The sequence below is a fragment of the Homarus americanus genome, unplaced genomic scaffold (genome assembly GCF_018991925.1).
Source record: "Homarus americanus isolate GMGI-L3 unplaced genomic scaffold, GMGI_Hamer_2.0 scaffold32929, whole genome shotgun sequence".
NCBI classification, from domain to species: domain Eukaryota; kingdom Metazoa; phylum Arthropoda; class Malacostraca; order Decapoda; family Nephropidae; genus Homarus; species Homarus americanus.
The window spans coordinates 19,193,887-19,217,932 of record NW_024737097.1 but is presented as its reverse complement, the minus strand read 5'-3'; the positions used below and the strand labels follow the sequence as shown (position 1 = coordinate 19,217,932).

At 36.4% G+C, this 24,046-nt stretch overlaps 1 protein-coding gene across 8 annotated transcripts in view; it reads right to left on the bottom strand.

Annotated features, from left to right (window-relative positions):
• Positions 1–3,976: 3,976 nt before the first annotated feature.
• LOC121873275 (copper-transporting ATPase 1-like) overlaps positions 3,977–24,046 on the bottom strand; it is a 76,552-nt gene continuing 56,482 nt past the window's right edge. For 4 of the 8 annotated variants that reach the window (XM_042376719.1, XM_042376718.1, XM_042376716.1 and 1 more), the window contains exons 22-27: positions 23,708–23,857; positions 23,068–23,138; positions 22,356–22,511; positions 13,511–13,624; positions 10,091–10,312; positions 9,671–9,785 (exon numbers count right to left, since the gene is read on the bottom strand). In XM_042376719.1, coding sequence (XP_042232653.1) covers positions 10,120–10,312; positions 13,511–13,624; positions 22,356–22,511; positions 23,068–23,138; positions 23,708–23,857 — 684 coding nt within the window. In that variant the 3' untranslated portion in view covers positions 9,671–9,785; positions 10,091–10,119. Of the gene's footprint in view, positions 9,786–10,090; positions 10,313–13,510; positions 13,625–16,282; positions 16,561–22,355; positions 22,512–23,067; positions 23,139–23,707; positions 23,858–24,046 lie in introns of those variants that run through there. The other 4 variants (XM_042376717.1, XM_042376721.1, XM_042376723.1 and 1 more) reach the window with 4 other exon arrangements.

Sequence of the window (24,046 nt, the reverse complement as noted above, 5' to 3'; positions counted from 1 at the left end):
CTATTGACAAAACAACATACATATATTGTTTCTCACTTGATTTTGTTTTCAATTTGTATTTCTTTGTGGTTCTATATTATTATTATTATATTTTCGCCCCCTAGGCCCCAATGTGGGTCGGTGGCCTGTGCCTGGGTGGGCTAATCCCCTTAAAAAAAAAAACTAATTTAATCAAACTAACCTAAACTCAAAACAATAATGCACACTCAACTGAGAGATGATACTGTATTCTCTCTTATCTATAAAGTTAGTTAAACATAAGTATCAATATAACCTTGAGCAATATAATGAGGCTTTATCTACTGTTAATTAATCGACTCAAGACTATGTAATGACGTTCTCTCTCTTAAATTAATCCAAACTGCCCTCGTTGAACTCCTACCAACAAAATTATGCCCAGTTATAAGATCAAACATGAGTTGACCACGAAGGAATCATAGGCTGCACTGGATTTACTATACTTGAGAGTAGCTGTGCAAGTTGAGTGTTCAGTGAGTAGCCCCTGGTACACTATGTGGGCCGGAAGCGAGGCAAGTCCTGCAGTGAGGAGTGGTCTAGGACAACTGATAAGGGAAAGGCAGGGGAGGAGTAATCCAGGGTAACTGATAAGGCAAAGGCAAGGGAGAAGTAATCCAGAGTAGCTGATAAGGGCAAGGCAAGAGAGGAGTGATTCAGGGTAACTGATACGGGCAAGACAGGGGAGAAATGATCCAGAGTAGCTGATAAGGGCAAGATAAAGGAGAAGTGATCCAGGGTAACCGATAAGGGCAAGACAGGGGAGAAGTGATCCAGAGTAGCTGATAAGGGCAAGATAAAGGAGAAGTGATCCAGGGTAACCGATAAGGGCAAGACAGGGGAGAAGTGATCCAGGGTAACTGATAAGGGCAAGACAGGGGAGAAGTAATCCAACTGATAAGGAAAGTGATAAGGTCGGGCAAGGAAAGATCAGGGTAACTGATAAGGGCAAGATAAAGGAGAAGTGATCCAGGGTAACTGATAAGGGCAAGACAAAGGAGAAGTGATCCAGGGTAACTGATAATAAGGATGCAAGATAAAGGAGAAGTGATCCAGGGTAACTGATAAGGGCAAGACAGGGGAGAAGTAATCCAGGGTAACTGATAAGGGCAAGATAAAGGAGAAGTGATCCAGGGTAACTGATAAGGGCAAGACAGGGGAGAAGTAATCCAGGGAAACTGATAAGGGCAAGATAAAGGAGAAGTGATCCAGGGTAACTGATAAGGGTGAGACAGGTTCTGCAGGAAGGGATTATTTTCTTTTGGTGACTTAATAAGTCAGTCTGTCAGCTGGTAAGGAAAACATTGATTTGAGAATCGAGTAAATACAGTATATAATTCTGAATATATTATTGTAGGTTAAATTCGAAAGTTGGTTTGATTTGACAAAATAATCTAGGTCTGGGTGTATTTTTTTGGACTTGTCAAGGGCTATTTTGAAACCCAGATCTATTCTTGCTTTCACGGTTTGTGTTGATAGACTGTTCCACAAGTCTACTACCCTCTGTGTGAAGAAGTACTGATTTGAATCTTCTCTAATGTTTTTCGAGATGAGTAAACTGCAAAAGCGGGTGCAATTTCTACACAACCAAGACCAACATGATAAATGGGTCAATATTCGTTCTAAGACTGCCCACAATTTAATATCATACCCTCCAAAACATGAAATCGGTTCACAAACAACACCACCTACCTACAGTAGGCTCTCGCCAATAACGACTTCTACAATAACGTTTTCGACAATAACGGCGAGTTACAATAGATACCCATTTTCGATAATAACGTCTGGATTCTCTTGAATAATGGAAATTTCGCGGGAAGCGTCCAAGCACATCAATGATAGCGTTTGTTTGCCGCCATGCTGATGATGTAGTTGTCCACTCCGCCTCACTCTCACTCTCACACAGGCTCAGTGGAATACAGCGCTGCGCCCACGTGTGAGATTTTCGCCACTATAACCAGTGGTCGTTAGGGTCGGTGATCAATAATGGCTTCTGCATTTTTGCCTGTGGGGGCTAGGGGAGGTGGTGGAGGGAGTGATTTGCCACCTGAATGACAGGGAACTTTTAAAGTGAGGAAATTGAACTGTCCTGAGTCTACAGTGCAAAATATTAAGAGGAACTTAGAGGAGACCAAGAAGAGTATTGTGCTGGCTAAAAATATTTCGGTAGTGATGGAAATGCGAGGCGAGCTATGAATGATAAAGACGATAGAAACAGGTTGTTAGTGATAACAGAGTATTTTCTTGTGAAATGGTTAGCCTGTAGAATGAAAGACAGTGCAAGTGTTAGTGACCCTCAGATATGGAACAACCATCGCACCAAGCACCTCAAAAACTTCCCAAAGCTAAGTGTTATATTACTCAAACTCTTTATTTTGATGATTGAATAACAATTCTTTTTATTTCAGCTAACAAAAAGTGTTAGTAGGGCTTCAAGGGGAAAAATGGGTGAAATTCTTGTGGCGGCGGCACCAATAAACCCTTTTTACATGTATTTTAATGTCACACAAATAACGTTTTCGCTAATAACGGTGTTTTTCAGGCACCTATTAAACGTTATTGGCGAGAGCCCACTGTAATTGATGATAAATAGTACTGTACAAAAATGCTGTAATATACTACCTCACACATTAAAAACACTTATAAAATGCTATATAACTTTGGTACGTTACCTTATTGGAAGGCAGTCAGTGATCACCACAAGGTAGTTAGGATGGGATGAGTAAGTGCCTTTACTCTGCAAGATGAGAAGGGCTGCCCATCTCATCACTGCCGTCACCAGACGAAGATGTTTGCTGGTCATTGTAGGGCCATGACCACGTTCATGATGTTTCCAGCTTGGTTTCAAGAATCACAGCCTTTCGTAATTTCTTCAGTGTAGTTTGGGTAGCCGAAGATTCAGCAGAATGCTTGGATGCCATGACGAATGAAATAACGAAAGGACAGCACAAATACACACTTATAAAGAGAGATCACTTCACACACAACAAATGGCAGAAGGAAAGATGTGGGCTTGTGAAAGACGTGAGAGGGAGGGAGGGAGGGAAGGGGGGGGGTGGGAGTAATTATGACCAGTTAACGAAAATATGTCTGCACATCTACCCAAAATGGCCGTCCCAGTTAACTCCCGGAGGCACACGATTTGCATTTTTGCCAGGATCCAAATCTGTATAAGCGGGGAAAGCTTTCGTAACATGAAAGAGGTTTTAATTTAGGAAATTGGTACAAGCGAATTTTTTAATCTCGAACATGTGCATAGCGAGCGATACCTATACAGTACAGTATAGTCTGCATTTACGCGGTCAATTGAACCCATGGAGGCCCGCGTAAAACGAGAAACGCGTAAATGAAATAACAGAACTTTGGGATTAATTGAAATAGAGACTGGGCCGACCCCCAAATTCCACTTTTTCCGACACAATACGCACCTTGTAGTCAAAATAACATCTTAATTTTATGATGGTATGCACACACAATTAATAATTAAGAGAAATATCAATAATATTAGGTTTTTTAACACTTACGTTAGTAGAAAAGATGGCTGGGCTCACGGGGATGGGAGGTTGGTTCCGAGGCAAAGGCAGATTATTGGCCCTCACCTGTATCACTATCCACCACAGAGGCTTGTAGGGCCTCTTTGTCAAACCCCTCAAAGTCCATATCTTCACTATCACTGACTTGGGCCGGCTGTGGTGGGTGAAGAACTCGGCAATGCTTTGATAACTGGGCGACCTTGTGCGCACCCTGCCAGCGCTGCTTCCCGCGTAAATGAACAAATTTACCGCATAATTAAAGCATTTAATTCTGTTAAGGCACCGCGTAAATGACCACACGTAAACAAAAGCCGCGTAAATGCAGACTACTGTATGCTATACTTTAATTTTCCAGCAAGTTTTAAAGCTGAATAAGCTCTCAATTCTTTTAATTACAGTGGATACATATTTGGTAATAAAACTTCGACTTTTATTTTCACATTTTATTATAGGTGTCTATTACAGTACAATATATGAATATTTTGATATAAGAATCTAAAGTATAAGTAACCATAGTACAGTACAATATAAATTTTTTCAACGTACATTACCTGTCTGTCAGACTACTGCCTTAGTTTGTGTGAAAACTAGTAGAGTGGAGTGAAAATAAACATGTTCATATCTTGTACAGTACATACACCCCAAACATCACATAGCATAGATAAAATGGACCTGGAATGTGAGATTTATTCTCTTCTATGATTTGATGACTTGTGCTTCAAAACTCGGTAATATAGACACTTAACAAGTCTTGGGGGTTCAGGACACAGGAGATCCCATAACAATTATGGCTGATATTTATCTTAGGATTTTCCACCTCCGTGTCCCAACCATCAACGTAAAAGGGAGTAGAAAAAAATTAACCTCACGAATAATGGTGGGCAAGAGACCATTGTAATCTTGGCATTAGACAAACATGTTTACACCTTCAATTTCTACTTTTTCTGTTCTTTTTGCAGCCTCTATGGTTTTGACTTTTATGATTTTTTTTATTTTTAAGTTCCAGAATCCAATTCTCTGTCAATTCTCTAGTAGCTTGAACTGTGATAAACATGTACAGAAGAAAACCATTTTGAGAGAAGCCCTTGTTAACAGAACTCAATGTTTATTGAGCTTCAGAAGTCTTTATTCTTGAACTACCAATAGTCATTCAATTCTTTAGAAATCATTGCCCTCCTTGATCTTACACTAAGGTGTTTAAAGCTTCTTACTTTGAAGGCAAACAATAAGTTTGTCTTATTTGAACAATTTCTCGAGTAAGTTAAACCCAAATAAAATTTCAGATTCTTTTTCAAGAATTAGACTCCTGGTTTGGGCTGGATTACATTCACTTCTAAGCTTGAAATTTAATACAGTAGTGGTTTTCACTACTCACTTGGTAGGATGAATACAGTATACTGTAGTCTGAATTTCAGATTATTTCTTCAACATTTTGATAGTGAACAATAAATAGTAACATGGAGGAACTAGGTTATAACTAAGTTTAATTCTTGGACGAACTCTGTTGGGTTATATTTTATGGGCACTTTACCTTTAAAGCATCATGACATTCCTGGTCTTGCTGCAAGGAACATCCCTTCAGCCACTTTTGCCTGAAGGATTCTGGGCATCTGCCAAGCCACTTATTGGATGTCCTTTTGAACAATGTTATGGGACTGCACAATGTAAGGAAGTGTGCAAGTTATTTCTCCATTGCCTATTTCTATTAATAGGTTTCCTCCCTTTTGAGGTCTGTTGACGCACCAGGCTATGGATACTTATAGTAGTACACCTCCTGTGTCAGGTTGACCTCATGCTGCTAGCAATTAGTGGGGAAATGTGAAAGTCTAAGTTCTATATTCTAAGCTAATTTCAGTTACTCAAGTTGCCAGGCAGAGAGAATTGAAACAAATGAAGGAATGACCCTGAAACACCATATCATGACAACCTTTATATACTATCGTGGACAAAAGTTCGTTCCCTCCCAAACTGAAGCAGTATCGACCCAAATGAGATAAAACAGCACACCCGCACCAAATGACAGTTAGGGTAAGTCAGTTCGGAGACTCATTCCCGCGACTCGGTTTCACCACAGGGAGCGAACTTTTGTTCACGATAGTACCATGGTGACTTGGAACCCTTCCCTCCTCCCAGTTGGCTGGAACCAAATGATTTTAACTGGAAACCATGCAAGATGGCCAACCCACGAATAATGTAAAAGTAAGGGGTATCTGTCTGTCTCATGTCATGACTCCACTAGCTGCCAGGCCTCTACTGTCAGTGAGGGCAACTGTTGCTTCTATCCTCCCTTTTAGGGTGACAATTAAGATAGGGAAGAGGACCAATTGTAAGGATAAACCCAAACCACTAATACCCCTGTAAATAGGGTTTCCTGGATATTAGACCCTCAAAACATACTTTTTATAAAATGAGATATCAGAACCAATCTTTTACTCAGTGTTATCATATTACAGATGGTTTCTCCTACCAAATTTTCAGTTCATAATCTAATAAAATAAAAGATGTCCAATAACGTAAATGTAAAGATGACAAATGATAATTTTCGCAAAGATAAACTATTCTGGCTGGTGGTGAACTTGTGAGAATTGAAAGACTTTGTGAAGAGTTAAAGTGCATCATAGGGAGAAAAGAAGGACAGAAGAAGCGGCATGTCTACTCACAAAGTATATAGCGGTATCACAATACAGTACAAGTACTGTATTTATTATAATATGGTGTAATAATAGATATAGTTATTGGTTCAACAGAAATCTTTTGATGAGCCATACAAATAATGAGAAGATGAAGGCATTTGAGAAAAGTAAAAAGAACAGTGATGTACCTAAAAGCATGAAAAATCAAGGGGTGAAGATATTGATGCAGGCACTGATAAAGTATGGAAATGACACAGCAGTTGAATAAGGGGTGAAAAAATGTACAGCTACATGACAATGTGAATCTATACCAAATAAATGGATGAAAGCAATGAATGTTTAAACTGTATATGGAAAATATCATTAAAAAATGAAGTTTACTAAATGTAGTTGGTAAGCTATACAGTACTAATGGCTTCTCATTGATCAGGGCAAAAATGTAAAAGAACCCCTTCTACCTGAGAAACACAAGAGATACGATATACTTTGTTGAGAGATTTAAATAAAGGAAAATGTTATTACATGTGTTAAAGGATTTCATAAAATCAAATTGGAAAGCCAATGATTCTGTATGCCAGGAAATATTTTTATCTGTGATGTAAATGGAAAACTGTTAAATAATGTTAACCATTTTGTGTGTTTTTGAGGTCAAAAAGGTTTACACACCAATACACTGCATAAAAAATTATCTGGAACTGATATTTGTTTTCAACTCTTGACCACTGGAATGACCACTGCTTTCATTCAGTTCAATCAATTAGTGTACAGTATAGAAAATAAAATAAAATCGTAATGGATATGATTTTTTTTATAAAATCTGTCACAAATACATCAACTATGGTTTGTATGCACAGAAGCATTAAGTACCTAAACTATAAACAAAAGTGAAATGTTTATATATACTGTACTCAATAAAATCAGATTAAAAATATAAACCACATTCAAATTCCTTTCATCTTGTATAAAAATATGCAGTTTACTTTCATCCTCTAAATTACATTTTGTGAATAAATATACATTTCTCTCACATCAACACATCCTATACCTTGATGCAGACAGAGGAATTGTAGGAATCTGATTCCAAGCCCCCATTCTATTCTAACTTAAAAAAATAACTTCATAATGTTAAGTTACATTATTCTGGTCCGTAACTTGTCAGTAGTGGTTTAATGCCACTTACAAGCAGAAATTGGACACTACTCCCCAAATTGACATTGTTGCTGATTATTTTAAAGGTTTGGGCTAATATCTCACTTACATGCTTATATTCCTTATTAACACTTCAAAATACTTCTCATCTAAAAGTCTTGATTTAAAATTCCAAGTAGTTTAGAAGAAAAAGAAATCATAGTTATTAGTATCAATATACCCCGTTAAATATTTTTAAATACCAATTAAAAATTAAATTGATAAATTATTTAAACAATTTCTTTTCTGTTAAAAAAGACCAGCCCATGGGGGCCTCAAGTTCTGACATCTTATCCACCCACCTCTCCTGGGCCCAGGCTGGGTACATATTCCTCTTGGAGAGGAAACAGCCATCTATTAAAGCAGCTGAGCAAAGTTATTTTGAAGAAACATTCATATATAGTAATCCCCACTAAAGCAATTTGGTCGAGTTGAGTACCAAGATTCTGAAATATTACTGCACTTTTTGTTCCCAAAGATTCTATGAGATATTTTTATAAAAAACAGAAAATAGCGTAAAATTAATGGATTTACAGGAAAAATTATTAGCTTCTGTGGACTATCTCACTTACTTTCATTTCAGTTAAAGAGACAGATGCAGTAAACTGGTCAAGTTAACAAAAAGTAATCCCATTATAACAGCAGTGTGTGACATACAGACACATATTACAATGTGAACTTTATCAGTCTTAGCTAAGACCTCAGTCAAGGCCTGGGTTAGTATAGTGGCAGGTCTGAATTACTTATATAATGAGCTTCTCCCATCCCAGGATGAAACTAGTCATAGAAGTACATGGTACAGTAGTATATGGTATAAACAACTACATACAGTGATCCTCCATAAATGTATGACATAGGTTTGATAAATTAGTTCCCCCCTATTTTGAATAAAGAAAATCATTTCCTAGATATCTGAGCAATCATCATAGGTATGCAGTGGAAAATCAGGTAATGTCTTCTACCAGCCATCTTTGACACCTACACACCATCCAGGAGGTGTGAGCAGCATCAGTCATTGTGTGTCTTGCTATGGTAGGATTCCCAGATTTGTCATCAAGCACTGTGCAACATATAGTTACAGCTTCTGTGCGGTATGTGTGTGTGTGTGTACTATTTTTGGTGCTGTAACTTGCAAGGAAAAAGGAAATACAGTCACTCACGTGCTGACCACTGTTCAATACACTTATCCACCAATTTTACCACCACCATCTATCGCTATCCCTAAGTATCCACAAAATTAACTTGCTTGTTATTTATTTACATTGAATGTGAACATTTACCTATGATTTATGGGTAAATTATTTGTTTAAAAACTCATACTAGGGATGAGATTATATGGTATATGTTCAAAAGATCTACAACCAGCCTCCATGCATACCACTTGAATGCTGCCTCAACCATCAAACACCATCTTCACTACCTCCAAAGTATTTACTTAATTGTAGTGTAAATTGCATGATATAACATTGCATGTAAATGTTTACCTACCTTTAGAAGAATACATTTTAAAGCCAGCCACAAAACACCATGCCTGCTTGTCACTGGGACTAACATGCATCACCACCTACCATCATATACAAACTATTTAGGAGTTGAATTTACGAGTAGGTGAAAGTTGGTCCCCATGGACTAACAGTCTATTTAAGGAGTGCTGATACAGCACAGTGAATACTAGGCATACAATACACAATAAAGCAGTGGAGCTGGCACTGCACTCAACTGCCTTCTCTTCCTCAACTGAATACTTTATACCTACTTACAACAGAGTATAGATTCGGGGTACCCTAGTTTACATGATAAAGACCTTTAGGACAGGAAGCGAGAGCTGTGTCCATTTGGTGAATGTTTACCAACGGTTAAAAACAAATATATTGTCTTAAAAACTCCTACAACAGGTGGGACTGAAAAGCATTTCCTAATTCCCTGAAGAAGTTAGCCGTGCAAATGTATGACTTTAATCTCAAGACTTTCTTCTACCGAGCTTCAAACATTTGCAGGGATCACTGTAAACAAACGATCATAATGTATATACTGTACAGTATCTTAAGTCTATGGAATGAGTGAACTGTGCTGTGTAGTTTTTTATGGTCATTTTAAAACACTGAATAAAATATTAACATTTTAGCAGTCACTTCTGTGGGATAAATTTTTCATGGGGCAGCACGTGGTGATGATGAAGCTTCTTTGGCAACCTATTCCAATAGTATTTAAAAAAAAACAAGAATCCGGTGGGAAATTGTATCTTTTTCAATTAGGCTCCAAACTTCTATATAATTATTAGTAGCTGTCAAAGAAGACTAGAGAAAAGAAAAATTATCACGGTGAAATAAACTTAAGCTCCAAATCCAAGTCGTCATCGTCTGTTGGAACTGGAAGGTGGCCTTGTCTCCCTGGTCTTCGCAGAGATCCAAATATCCTGCAATAAAAAGGCAAAATAATAGGCAACTAACAAGGTGTTTAGGGAGGACAACAACGCATGGAAATACATATTGAGGAGCAAAAATATTTACATTCATGGGAAAGCAAAAATCTGAATTTACTTTAGCTAGGTTTGCATTATTGGAGAATTAGAAAGCTCAATATTAGTCAAGCAAGATGTTAATACAGTAATGCATTTTGCAGTAAATATTTAAATCTATCACACAGGCACATATAAGATAGCTGTGGAGCAGGGAATCGTGCAAGAATAAAGTAATATGAAAAAGCGGTGCATGCACTTACAGGAGAGCGTATCTAGAAGCTGTAACTCACTAGAGCTGTACCACTAGAGACTCTGATGGTACTAGTGTGGGCCTGTCATCAACACCATAACCACCATCACCAACAATGCCATGCTCAAACATTCCCCTTTCTCCTCCTCGAGTTATATCAACTCTAGGTAAAAGTTCCTCCATCTCTGCATCACTCTCACCTCCTAACTCCACACCAGCTATAGCGTTGAACCTGCAATGTTGCCATGCTTACTAGATCAAATTTTTTCTGACAAGTGGGGTCAACCATAAACAGTATCTGAAAGTTGTAAATGGCAGTTTTGTTGGAAGAAATTGTTGAAAGGTTGTTATACTGCACAGCATTATGGTTAATGGAAGGTTATCTGATTATCAAACATAAAACATATGCAATTGCACTGAAGGTTACTCTCAAGATACACATACGAGTATTAATCAAACAATCACATGATACACATTATCAAAACATTACACTATGATCCTTTAAATAAAAAAATAGAACTTAATTACAATTAAATCATTTCCAACATCAATAAATCAAGATTTTTGAAGGGATTGGAAAATTTTTCTCCCATTCACATACATGTTATCCTGATCACAGATGCGCCATTTTTGCATATACTGTACCGTACCATACAGTATACTAAATCAATACCGTAGTAGCTAACAAAAAAAAGTTTAAGAAATCTAATATAAACATCAGCACTCTTATAAACATTGGGGGAAGAAATAGGAATTAAGGTACTATACTGTACTTATTAAAAGCAATGAAGTTTATTGGCAGCCATGTTTTGGTTCTTTTTTCTTATGGTCATCTAGAGGTACAGGAGATGTTGGAACAGGTAATGTGACTTGGCAACACTGTAGTTGAAAGCTTTCTTATGCTTCCAAATGCTTTTTCTTTTGAGTATGTCAGCTTGTTCACAGCTGTCTCAAGAGAAAAGTTATTTGTTGGCATTTTGAAAGCAAAGATGGAAAAATTTGATAAATGATATATTTCAAGGACATTCACCACCAATGCTGTAATACAAAAAGCTTATGGGCATTAAGAACTAACATAATACCATAAGGAGAATATTTCTTTATAATGATTAAGAGCACTTCATTTACACGTGAGGAATTTGTTCAATGAAACACGACTTCCTACTACATTTTAGGATCCTAACCAGAGATTATCACTTAATAGGCAGATTCCTCACAGTCAGAATAAATGATACTTATACCAGGAAGAGTCGAGAGAATTATTATCTGGAGTACAGAATAACAACAATATTCACTAATGCATAGGCACACTTACTAATAAGGTCAGTATGAAATTCATACAACTGCAACTTTAAAATGCTTTCATTACAGATATATTATCATATCTAATTTTAACCATCAAACTAAATACACAGTACTGTATACCTGTGGAGGTTATGCAGTATTGTATACCTGTTGAGGTTATATTATACAGTACTATATACCTGTGGAGGTTACACAGTACTTCAAAATACAAATCTAATTTATGAATAGCCTGTAATTCTGTAATAATTTCTCATACGCAATCCTTTATTATCATCAATGTTTTATGGCCATTTTTCACGCTTGTGTGGATTAACAGCGGTTACCTAATGGTAGCTGTTGGTTAAAACCCTAATGTTATGTCCCCTATCCCCTCCACTAACCACTGCCTATAAGATACAGCAATGACGGGATGGGTACAGCTCGGGCACATTGAAGCAAAGATTACGGTTGGCTGCCCTTCCTAATGCCAAACCACTGGGAGGGAACATCTGGCAAGGTAAAGTGGTCACTTTCTGAGGTATTCAAATACCTTTATGGTCTTCATAATGTACAATAATATCTCCATTAGCCGGAATTAAAACTATCTTAAAATCATTCCCAAAGCCAGAATTTCCCAGAAAATTACAGCTTTTGGAACAATTTTCAGAGGGACCAAATTTCTGGAAAAATTTTCCCGGTACCCAAAAAATTCCGGGGATGGGGGATATTTTTCTGGATCCGAGAGAGATGGTAACGCACAATTACTGGAGCTTCCGAGAATATTTTTCCGTTTCCTGGAAAATTCCAGGGAAAAGGGATTTTTTCCAACTTTGAGTCGTCTTGTTACCCGGAAATCTCTCATTCCTGGAAGTGCTCTGTACCAATTGTTCAGGCTAACGGAGATATCACTTAATGAGTAAGAATAAAACAGTATGTGCAAAACAATGAATATTAAGCTTACTGAATAAAACAAAGTCATACAACTGTGTGGTAGTGATGAAGTCTGCCAAGGATACGAGAGCTCACTGTGTTTTAGGGTCTTGCCATCTATCAGCTCATGGAAAATTAAAATGTGCAGCTAATAAGGCTTTATCACTAACTTACAAAAAATGGGTTAGATTAAAACCCTCCTCAACTTACAAACTGCAAACTAAAAGACAATACTGTACCTTTAATATGCAGGTCAGTTTACCTAGAGGCGAGAAGCGAGTGTGCCCCCAACCATCCTTTAAATTTTAACTTCCTGTGCTGTAATTCTATTCTGGATCACACAAGTGTCCACCTATCTGAGCCCAGACAACTGTGCAATGTATTAAAATTTTTTGTCCTATGACAGGTTTAGTTATCACTAAAATTAGGAGTCCTTCCTCAACACAATTTTATACTATGTTGGTTCAATGTAATAACACAACAACGAAACGGAGTCTTTAACAAATGTCAACAGCGCTTACAAATACATAAAAAGATCATAACTTTCCTTATGACAGTGACCAAGAACCCTTGCGAGACAATCAATAAAACTCCCAAAACACTATATTATTGAGGCAAAACAACTTAATCTCTACTCTTGAGTTGTTAGAAGACCCCGTCTCACCGAGCAAGAAGCCAGCTAGAAGAGAGGGATTGACCCAGTACAGTACTTTGGGATCATAGCGAGAACCTAACTCCTTATCCTCTTCCTTCCATGGTTACTTCTGCTTCCATGCAAATTTTTAAGGGATATGGTTACACAGGAGATATATTACTACTCAATGAATTAGAGCCAGATGGCATTATCTAGGGAACTTTTGGTTCAGGCATTAGGTCATAAAAGGTGATACAGTCAGCCAAGGAGATAATTTGTTATAAATGGCTAAACAAAAACTGCCATCAGACATAACTTACAAGGAAGATTGTTCTTGATACAAGTATACTGGCTGCCCTTAACTTTTTGCCTAACTTTGTCCAAGGCAAATAGAATCTTTGATCAGGATAACATGTTTATGGAGAAAAACTTCAAAGTAAAAATCACAAATAATTAATCAATTAAGTAATTAGTCAATATATTATTTAACTACTTTTGATCCCTAAATGCAATAAACATTATCTGATGAGTAACACCTTCCCTTCTTGTAGCCCAAACACAGTGCTGTAATATGCTAGGTACCTGGCTTTCAGGGTCTCGGTATAGCTGCACGAACACTTTCCACCATACCTCATGCCAGCGCACTGACACTCTGGTCTCCTTGACCGGTAAATGCCCTGAAGGTTCTTTTTGACTCTGAGGATGTAAGGGAATACTCACATATCACAAAATATGGCTTCAGTAGACACTGTTCGACATCTCCCAGTGAGAACCAAGTAAGACAGATAACCAAAGGTTGGCATTAGCTTATAGCTAGCTACCATGTTCACATGCAATATGTCTATAATTTATAATTGTAATCACTGTATCCACTCATACATTCACAAGAGAAGCTTACTGAAGTCTAATACGGTCATGTAGAAGTGCTATGCTCAGTACACAGAGCAAGCATTTTCATTTACATGTGTATGATGTGTAGTGCATTAGATGAACATTTAAATATTCACAAGGTTTATCTTTTAAGAATATACTGTACATTAAGTGTTTTAAAGTTGCACTTTTAGCTCAACATATCTGTGGGTGATACAAAATGTCCAAACCACAGTAAATATGCTAATGGCATCTTGTTAATGAAAAAACAAAACTTTTAGTTCCAAAACGGAAATTCTTGAAAGTATCGGATAAATTTTTGGTATGTGTTATTATCCTTAATAAATATATTCTTTATGTTTGCATACTTAATAGCTGAGAGCTATCTTTCTAACTTTCATCTACAGTATTATACTGTTCAGTTAAAAAAATTAAGGCACGGTAATTTTACATTGGTATTTCTACAAACAGATGTGAAAACAGAATGGGATATTTTAATTCTACTTTCTCAATTCTTATAATAAATCTTTAGAATTACATTGTTCACTCAACATTTTAATAACTGAATTTAGTGACATTCCAAATGGGTACTATAGGTTTAATATTTTTTTAAATATACTCAGGGCATCTTTCACTTTTTTTATATAAAGGTACATTAATCTTACATAATATGAACAAAAAACAGAGGATTAATCCCGAAATCCATTTTTCCGGTAGAGACTCTAGCCTGGTGTGTCTGCAGTACCAGGAAGAAACTTGTGATGTTTGGTAATGTCACACTGAACAACACCCTTCTCAAGTCTGTAACACACCACTACTCGAACCCAGAACAAAGTAGCGAGAGATGCGCACATTACCGTTGTACACTCGACACCCTAAAATGGGGTACAATTTCTGGCAAGATAAAATTATGGCTCAATATATATATATAACATGCAAATTTAAAGACTGCATCATAAAAATGTTTGTATCTTGCAGTTAATGGTCAAGTGTCAAGTGCAATTAGAACGTATCCCTAAACAATGCCATATGTAAGCTAATAAAAATATAACAAGAACAGTATTCAACACAAAAACAACCTATGTACTATATAAAAGACAACATTACATTCATTGGTAAATAAATATGCAGTGCAACAATATTTCACAGACTACTTCTTCCCTTAGTTGTTTTTTTTTACCCATCAGCAAATCTACATTGTCTTAAAATGGCATCTCTGGTTGAGAAAGAACTCACACATACAAAAAGCAACAATACCCAAACACCTTTGTTACTAGGACATAAACTGTACAGCATCTTCCTTAAACCCAACATGGATACAGATTTCTCAAAAATATTCTGTTTTCCTTTAAGTATTTTTCTGAGGTAAACCCAAGAAGAGGACTAACACCATGATTGTCTTTAAATGTAAAGCTCAGGATTTTATATTTAGTAAAAGTGAGGATTCTTTGCATTAAATTCTGTATTTTCTTTATATCTAATCAATCTAGTTGAGAGAGAGAGAGAGAGATATATTTGGGTTGAAATCAGTCAAAGCTCAATGTCAAACACCCTTTCTATCTTCCACAAGTATGAAGAGCTCTTCAGAAAAAATTCACAGCTAAAAGTAGCGACTACCCCATTCCTGCAAACCCCGTATGTCAATGACCACCTTACTCCAGTGACCACCTTAGTCCTACAACCTTCTTATTCAAATGAGCAATTTTAACTCCAGCTACTGCAAATAAATTACAACCTCCCATTGAACCATATGCTCTGAAATGCAGATAGAGGGTAGACCACAAAAACAAGTACAGTACTGTATATACTTTATATCTAATGGCAAGCAGTTATTCAGTTAAAGGGGTTTTTAAACTATATACAACATGCACTCGGGGTAAAACATCACATGTGTAGTGCATAATTGAACAGCAATACACAGACAGATAGGTTTCACTTGGTTTGTGACACTTAACTAAGAGAGCTAAAAATCCCATGAAAAGTCATGCAATATGGCAAGAAAAAAGTGCAAATTACAAAGCTAAAATACAAGTAGCTGTACATAATGTGATATCAATTAACTTTAACGATATATAAGACATGGCATGCAAGTGTACATCCAACTTAAAGGAAACACAATGTGATTAAAAATTAAATACAAAATAAAACGAGAAAGATGTAAAAGAACGTGCATAGAAATGTTTAGGATCAAATGACAGCTAAACAAAAACTGAAGGGATATTCAAGAGAAAAGTTACTATGGAAATGATGCCTTCTCTCTTCCTAGTAATCCATGAATAATTATCACCTGTAGTTACTTTGTTATTACTTGTGTTTAAACTGGTTCAAACTGATATCTCGATGGAACATTGCCAAAATTCAAGGAACAAGTAACCAGCAACTGTACAGGTGTAGAATCCTTTGGCTTCCTGCTAAACCATATTGCAAGTCATCCAGAGCTACTCTGCGTTGGCACCCCCTGAAACTTGGTTATTCCGACACCGATTTTTTTTTTTTTTTTTTTTTTTAATATCTTCATCCTTTGAAGTGGGTACCATAGGCAGACTGCCTGTTATGGACAGTGCAGATATAGCACACTGTATACTAAGCCTTCAGTACAAAAGGACGCAGCATGGCCAGTACTGCACTCGACTGTATTCACTTCCCCAAAGTTGTAAACTTAGGTACCCAGTGACAGCTGGGAGTACCCATGGATTGAACCACCAACCCCTGGAACAAGAGGTGAGCACTGTGTCCACTCGACTGCCGCACGCCAACTCATTCTAAAAAATTAATTCAATCATATTAAAAAGTAGTTTCTCTTCTTTCAACTTTACTGAATTGCAATTAGCCTGGAAAGTAAGGGAAAATACTAGGGTCAAGTGAAAATGTTGCTTCTTTATGACAGTTCTTTTCTTTTGAACTAAAAAAGCTAAAATTGCTGGACAACAAGCTAAAATGAAGGTAGTATAATAATGTCACCTATTAAGGATAAAATTTATGATTGATGAAGTGTAATGAGGAATGATCAGAACCAGTTATGAGATTAACCAATTAAAAGATTTACCAGGAAGAAAATTGAAGGACGAACTAAAAGTTATACAGCATAAATACTGCAGTTCTTGAATACTGTATAATCTAGGTTTTGATATGTTGAACCATTCATTAAGTACATAACAGTAATATGTTTACAAGAAAATATGCAAATAGTTTATGGAACAATGATTATTACCATGCAGAAGAAAATATTATCAAATGCAATTTGTGTCAAAAAACACTGCATCAATCACAAGAACAATTAACAAAAAGCTGAAAATCACTTCACAATCATTATCCAAATGTTTATAACAAGCGCAAATCTAAAACGATACCATGACTGGCACATATAATAAAGCAGCACATGAACAACACACAAAGCACAAACTTCAACTTATAATTATGAGCATTATACAGTACAGTATACACCAAATTATATTCAAGAAAAATATGCACATATTGTGGATATTGATCTCCATATTAGTTGATCATACCATGTGAAGCATTCCTAATACTATGTGTTGAAGAATGAAAATAAAATCTCATTATTTGTGTTGAAAACTGCATTTTGATTAAAAAATAATAATAATTTCAAAGATTTATTATTCAAACTAATTAATAAAAAAGTATGAAAATAATGAAGTTATCTACTTCTCGGTAAAGGAAATGAAAAGTAAGGAGAGGAAGAATAGACAAGCAAGAAAACAAAGTCATCTGAATTCTTGCTACAAAAATTACTGTACAGTACAGTATACAGGTATTACAATATCACACCAGCAATGTACGTCTTTTCATGTGGAAGGAATGTTCCCCTTCCCATCATTAAAAGCAGCAACTTCCTAACTTACTCCAGCCACTTCCGAATCTTGCAACAGAGCTGGTTTTAGCATCCCCCTCCAGCACTGATCATGTCACCCAGTTAGCAGAACTTTTAGGACAGTCTGGGGATAGATCTCCAATGTTGTGTGTCTCCAGCCTTGCTAAGGCCATAGGAGCACATGTGCATTCAAGACACTTAAAAGTCAAGAGCACCCTTAAGTTGTCACCTACTCCACCGTAACTCTTGTGTACCCACCTTCCATACTCGCTGCATATTATGCCACTGATCATTACTTTTGTTTTTCACTACATCCAAACTCAAGCCCTTTGACTTCAGCACTAAGTCATCACACATGCAACAATTCCCAGGGTAAACCAGTCCTAAAGTCCCATGATATTGCCTCCTGCACCATGATAAACAGAATAAGTTTTGATGAACCCCTACTTTCGCCCCAAAATTCTAATGTTCCTCACTATTTACTCAGTGGTTTTTGAGCCCTCATTTAATGCCAAAACCACTCAAACAAGATACCTCTTGGCCCCTGGCTTTCTCGATGTCCACTACACTTCAGAATGCTAATCTGCATCTTCAACTGAAAGTTGTCAATAAACTCGTGCACTTCTAAGCAAATTTAGATTCCTAAATTTCACAGACCAATGAAGTTTAAGCCCTAAAAGTTCCCTAAAAGCCCAGTTCCACAAGAAAGGCCATAAAACCAAAAGCCTATCACCGTCATGCATGAAATGCATTCCTCGCATTGCATCAACGGCAAAAGTCGAGGAACATTCCTCGAGCACATGACCAGGATTTACTACTGGGAAAACACCATGGAACCTAAGACTACCCCTAATTTTTATGTAATGCTAGCTCAGAATTCTGACAAGAAGTCACCTATAAATCTTAAATTTAAAACCCTCACTGTGGGGGATGCCACTATTATTAGTTTATTTGGCTAACACAAGGGGGTTAAGGATCCCAGGCATTAAACATTAAAGTTAAAAAAGCTTTCATGTTCCAAGAACAAAAAATGTCAGTTCATAAACTTTAAGATGGCAGATAAATCCAAGAAATATTTGAATCCCAGTACAGTAAAGTCATTCTTCCATAATTACATTTTAGAAGTGTTCCCTTACTGGTACAGTTTCAAACCGAATTTCCTCTATTAAAGTAACAGCTTACTCTTCTACCACCTCTTATGAAATAAGTAGGAGATCAATTCAAATCCAAAGGCATTTCATCCAAAGCTCCATTTCAAACTCACCCATATAAGCAATATATAGTAGTGCTCACTCCCAATGAAGATCTTATATCAATATCCAGAAGATTGCATGCTCAACTTTTAATGGCAAGTTTCATCTAAAAAAATTTAAATAAAAATTAAGTCATAAGCTTTGTAATAATTTCATAAAATTGACTGATAAAATATTGTCTGCTTGTTGAGAAAAAACGGCATGCTGTACTGAACAAAAGTTTAGCAGCAAACACCTCAATACAGTGATAAAGGGTTTTCAGAAAATGGTTATCATGATCCAAGCCCAATGATGTCTAACTCAAAAGTTTGTAAAAGTTTCTTCACTGCCATCATTGAAACATTAATAGAGCTAAAAGCACCAAACCATATGTAACATTGAAAGTGCACTCCATATCGACTTGTTCCGTTTCAAGAGGTCGTGGACTTTAACCCGGCAAAGAGTACATTTTTAAAACTGATGAAGTCTGTGTCCCCCCCAAGGGTTTTAAGATGCCTGGAGTGGCCTAATCATATACAGTACAGGTATCCCTTACTATATGAATGATCGCTATCAGGAATATAAATCCCTCGCATCCGGGAGTCAGCTGGGGCAGCATAACATCAACTCCTCCCTCCCTCATCCCCCTCATACAGCATATCTCACACGCCATTAGATTAAGGTTTGTTTGAAGTGCACTGCTCTCTCTATCCATGTGTATTCGTGCCATTCCTTGATGAATCTGCACACAATGGCATCCAAGTGTCGAGTCAATTCCTTGGCTACCCCTACCAATGCCAAGAGACCTCGTAAGTCTGTGATAATTTTAAAATAATCTTGAAATAATGGTGCCATAAAAGCAGGAAGGCCGTAGCAAGAATGGGAGAGACCTGCCTCACGTAAGGTAATGTATCACCTGTACAGTATTACCCCGCATTACACTACACGGTTTCACTCTGAATTCTTACAATATGATGATCATTTTGAATATAAACATCATGGATTTTGCATTAGACATACAAATTTTAGATCTAATGTAATAATTTGGTTTACACAAAGCAAATATTATATTTTATGCAAAATATATGAAGTTTACATTCAAAATATTCCCTGACCTGCAAGGAATCCAGAAATGTCAATTATATTATCCTAACTTTAGTCTGAGGTATTATTTATTACTAAAAGTTAAAATCTAGTTTTTTCACCCAAACATTTCTCTGGTAGGGAAGGGGGGGGGAGAACCGACCCAGCTGGCGTGAGTGTGAGGAGGGGGGGAGGCAAGGTGGGGTACTTTGATTGACAGGTAGTGTCGTGAAGAATATTTTTTTTTTTTATTACCTGAAGATATTTGTTTTAGCTCATAAAATTCATACAAATTACTCGGCCAGAATATAATTTACATTGCTGGAATTCTTACAATATGATGATCATTTTGAATATAAACATCATGGATTTTGCATTAGACATACAAATTTTAGATCTAATGTAATAATTTGGTTTACACAAAGCAAATATTTTATCTTTTGTGCAAAATATATGAAGTTTACATTCAAAATATTCCCTGACCTGCAAGGAAACCAAAAGGAATTAATATTCCAACCCAGGATGCCATAGGAGGAGGAGAGGATGTCCAAAGGACTGAGGAATCCCTCAATAAGTTGGCTCATATTACAAGAGCTACCTGGTTTAAAGGTGTTAAAGGAAGGTTAAGTAAAAATATTCTGGCCTGTGTGTTGACTAAGGAGACAAATTCCCTTTCTATTAGCAAGTGCTAGAAAACCAGAAAATATTTAATTGACTGTTAAGTTGATAGTTATCGCTTTTAGTTTATTCAGAAGGTAGTTTACTTCTTCACACCTTATCAAAATGTAAAATTCTTGGATTAATGTGGTTTCCAATATCATAATGACTGTAGATAACAAGAGACCAGTCCATTTTGTGAATATTCAAATTAATGCGAGGAAATTGGGCTATCAAAAAAATGGATGAAATGAAAAAAAAGATTCTACCAAAAACTTTGAAGACCATGTCTTTTCCATGATGGGAAACTATATTTTACTGTTTAAATCGCGAGTTATATATTTTATCTTTAAAATCAATGCCAAAAATGGACTACAAAATCATATACAATGCTGTACATGGTACAAGATAACTAAGAATTATTACTTTTGTTTGAAAAACAAATGGGTTAACATGTAATTACACATCTGACAACAATGTGATGTGTAAAGTCAGCAAAAAAATATCACAACATCCTGAAGGAGTTAGTAGTCCTAATGTTTTGTGCCACAAAATAACAACAACAAATATGACATATGATTAATGACGCTAAAAAGGGGGAGGAAGAGGAGGATAACACCAATACAAAAATTAAATTCTAATATCAGGGTTATGATGGATATCGAATACTGCAAGACTTTTGTTCAGCCGGGTATGATGCTCCAATTAATAAATAAGCAAAAACATATGTAATGCTTAAGTTAACAGAACATCTTACTGCCTATGCTGCCACTAGTATCAATAATGTTTAGATGTGAAAATTATCTGAATTAACAGACATCATCTACATATACTATAAACAAAAACAAGACCCTGCAATACCAGTTTAGTTTATTCATACTACAATAACACTACTGTACTAGCTAAAAGCTTGAACTTGTTTTACACATCTTAATGATGTGGATGTGTTTATAGTTGTGTTATAAAGTTCTGAATGAATATCCATATTGTTTATGGTAACACTGTACAGTATATGAATTAATTCTACATACAGATATGAATCAATACTGTACCTCTATCTTCTATTTACTTTGGGATATTCCAAAACACTATTAAAACAATGTGCAGCAGCAGCCAAATATATATACCCTCATGTCCTTCAATTAGGGTCAGTAGCTTGTGGCCAAGGACATCCCCAATTCACCCAGTTGTAAATGAGTACCTGTATCTAACTTTACAGTTGGGGAAAGGAAGGTGGCAAGAGCAGGGCTACCAACACAATCACAAGCCAAACCTGGTGTTTTATATTGCATTATAACTAAATTTCTTTCTTTTTATTTCTGTTTTAAGATGTTGCGATTCATTGTTTGCCGACTGGATTTTCTATTATATAAACAAAACAGGCAACTATATCATATCAATTAAATCATTTACAATTAATAAAACAAAATATTTAAGATATTTGCAAAAATCATGCATTAATTGTGAAAACTAATGCTATCCATTACAATTTTGACCCCTAACTATTTTTGGCAAACAGCAAAACCCCAATGTGTGTGAACCTCTCGGCTATAAAATTATATTTGATAAAAATTTAATCTGTTACATAAAGCATTAATCTAAATAATGTTTACAGTGAAGGAGCCCAAATATCCAGATGTTACATAATGGATTAATTGAATATAAATTTTCATAATCCAATTTGGGTCACAGCTTTCAGGATGTACTGTATACACAAAGGGGCTTTATTATGATGATATTACCCAGTACATACCTGGAGAGAGCTGAAGTAGGTGTGGCAGGAGCAGGGATGTCGTCAAGGCCTCGATGCACCGATATGTTGTCACCGTCGTCATGTCCACCTAAGCGAGCCTCCTGTGCTTTATGGTATTCTAGAGTTGCAAGAGTTTCTCGAGTTGGTTTACGATACCTGAAAATATTTTAGGTCAAATTTTTACATTCCCTTATTCCTTCACTGCTCTCTTCTTAATGTATTGTTCAACCTTTCCTTCCATTACATAGGCAGGCTCTTTCTACCTAATACACCTTCATTACCTCCATACACTCCTCCTGCACCTATCTCACACATCCATATCGTCGCAACAAACTTCTCCTCTCCCCCCATTTCACCACTATTTTATATGTTCTAGTTTATTTTACTTGTAGTTTTTTTTTATTTTTACTTTATATACTCGTGGTTTTCCTCTACTTTTTGTGTTACTGGTTGAATCAGTGAACTTTTATGGATGTTTGGCATTTTAATGCATTTGGACCATTTTTTGTAAAATTTTAGTGTTAACTCTGTATATTCATAATTCGTGGTCAATAAAATATCTATCTATCTGCCAATTTAATCACCCCAAGCATTTCACTATTCCTCACCCCTTCCTTTCTGCTGTGTTGATCAGTACTTGATTATATTAAGGGTGAAGTTAAATGGAATAAAGAAATAACATCATGCTCACCTGGATAAATTTACTACTTACAGTTTAAGAAGAAGAGATGAAAACACCACAGAGACCGAGCTCATGGCCATAGCAGCAGAACCCATCCAAGGCTGGAATAACAAAAAATATTCATATTTGGAATACTGGTTTTCACTTGGTTAAACAGATATTGAATCTAATCAGCTTAAACACATTTATATATACATATTTTTTTTGGTGGTTGGGGGGTGATATTAGTTTACAGCCTAACTTAAAGGATATCAGGTTAGGAACTTTATGTAGCAACAGTGTCTAAATCCTTGCTTTGATACCGGACAACTAATCACTCTAGTTGGGCAAATATTCTAATTTCAAAGATGCACTTGCACAACCATTGTGAGGTTTTACGATCAAGAGGATGTGCAAACAACACGACATACAAGTGCACTGGCTCACATGACCGTGCCAGCTCGTGTTTCCTGGGAGGAACAAGGGTACTAAATCAGTAACTATCTTTCCAATCATATATGTATCCATCATTTTTTAAAGAAAAGGACTTTCAGGTGATATGGGTATTCCCATTCAAGACAGAAAGACTAAACCAAGATAGCAGCCTCATTATCTCAAAGAGGACACCCATTGAGGTTTTGAAGGTTATAAAGAAGACACCTACTTTATATGAATGAATATGTTATCTTACTTGTAATACAAATCCTAGTGGCCTAAATATTCCTGCTGCTACTGGTATCCCCACCAAGTTGTAGACCGAAGCAAAGAGGAAGTTAAGGTGGATTCTGCGCACTGTCTTTTTTGAAAGGTCCAAGCAAGCAATCACGTCTATCAAGTCATTCTGGAAAAAAAAATTAAAAACGGTTTTCATTTTTCATTTCTTGGAAAACAAAAAATTAAAGCAAGAAATTCCATACTTTGAAAACAATTTTCAGTAGATGGCTGGTGAATTACACAGCTTGTTAATCCTAATGACAAAACCACCAGGATCTAAGATTAAGGTTTGTTCCTGATGATGGTACTTTACATC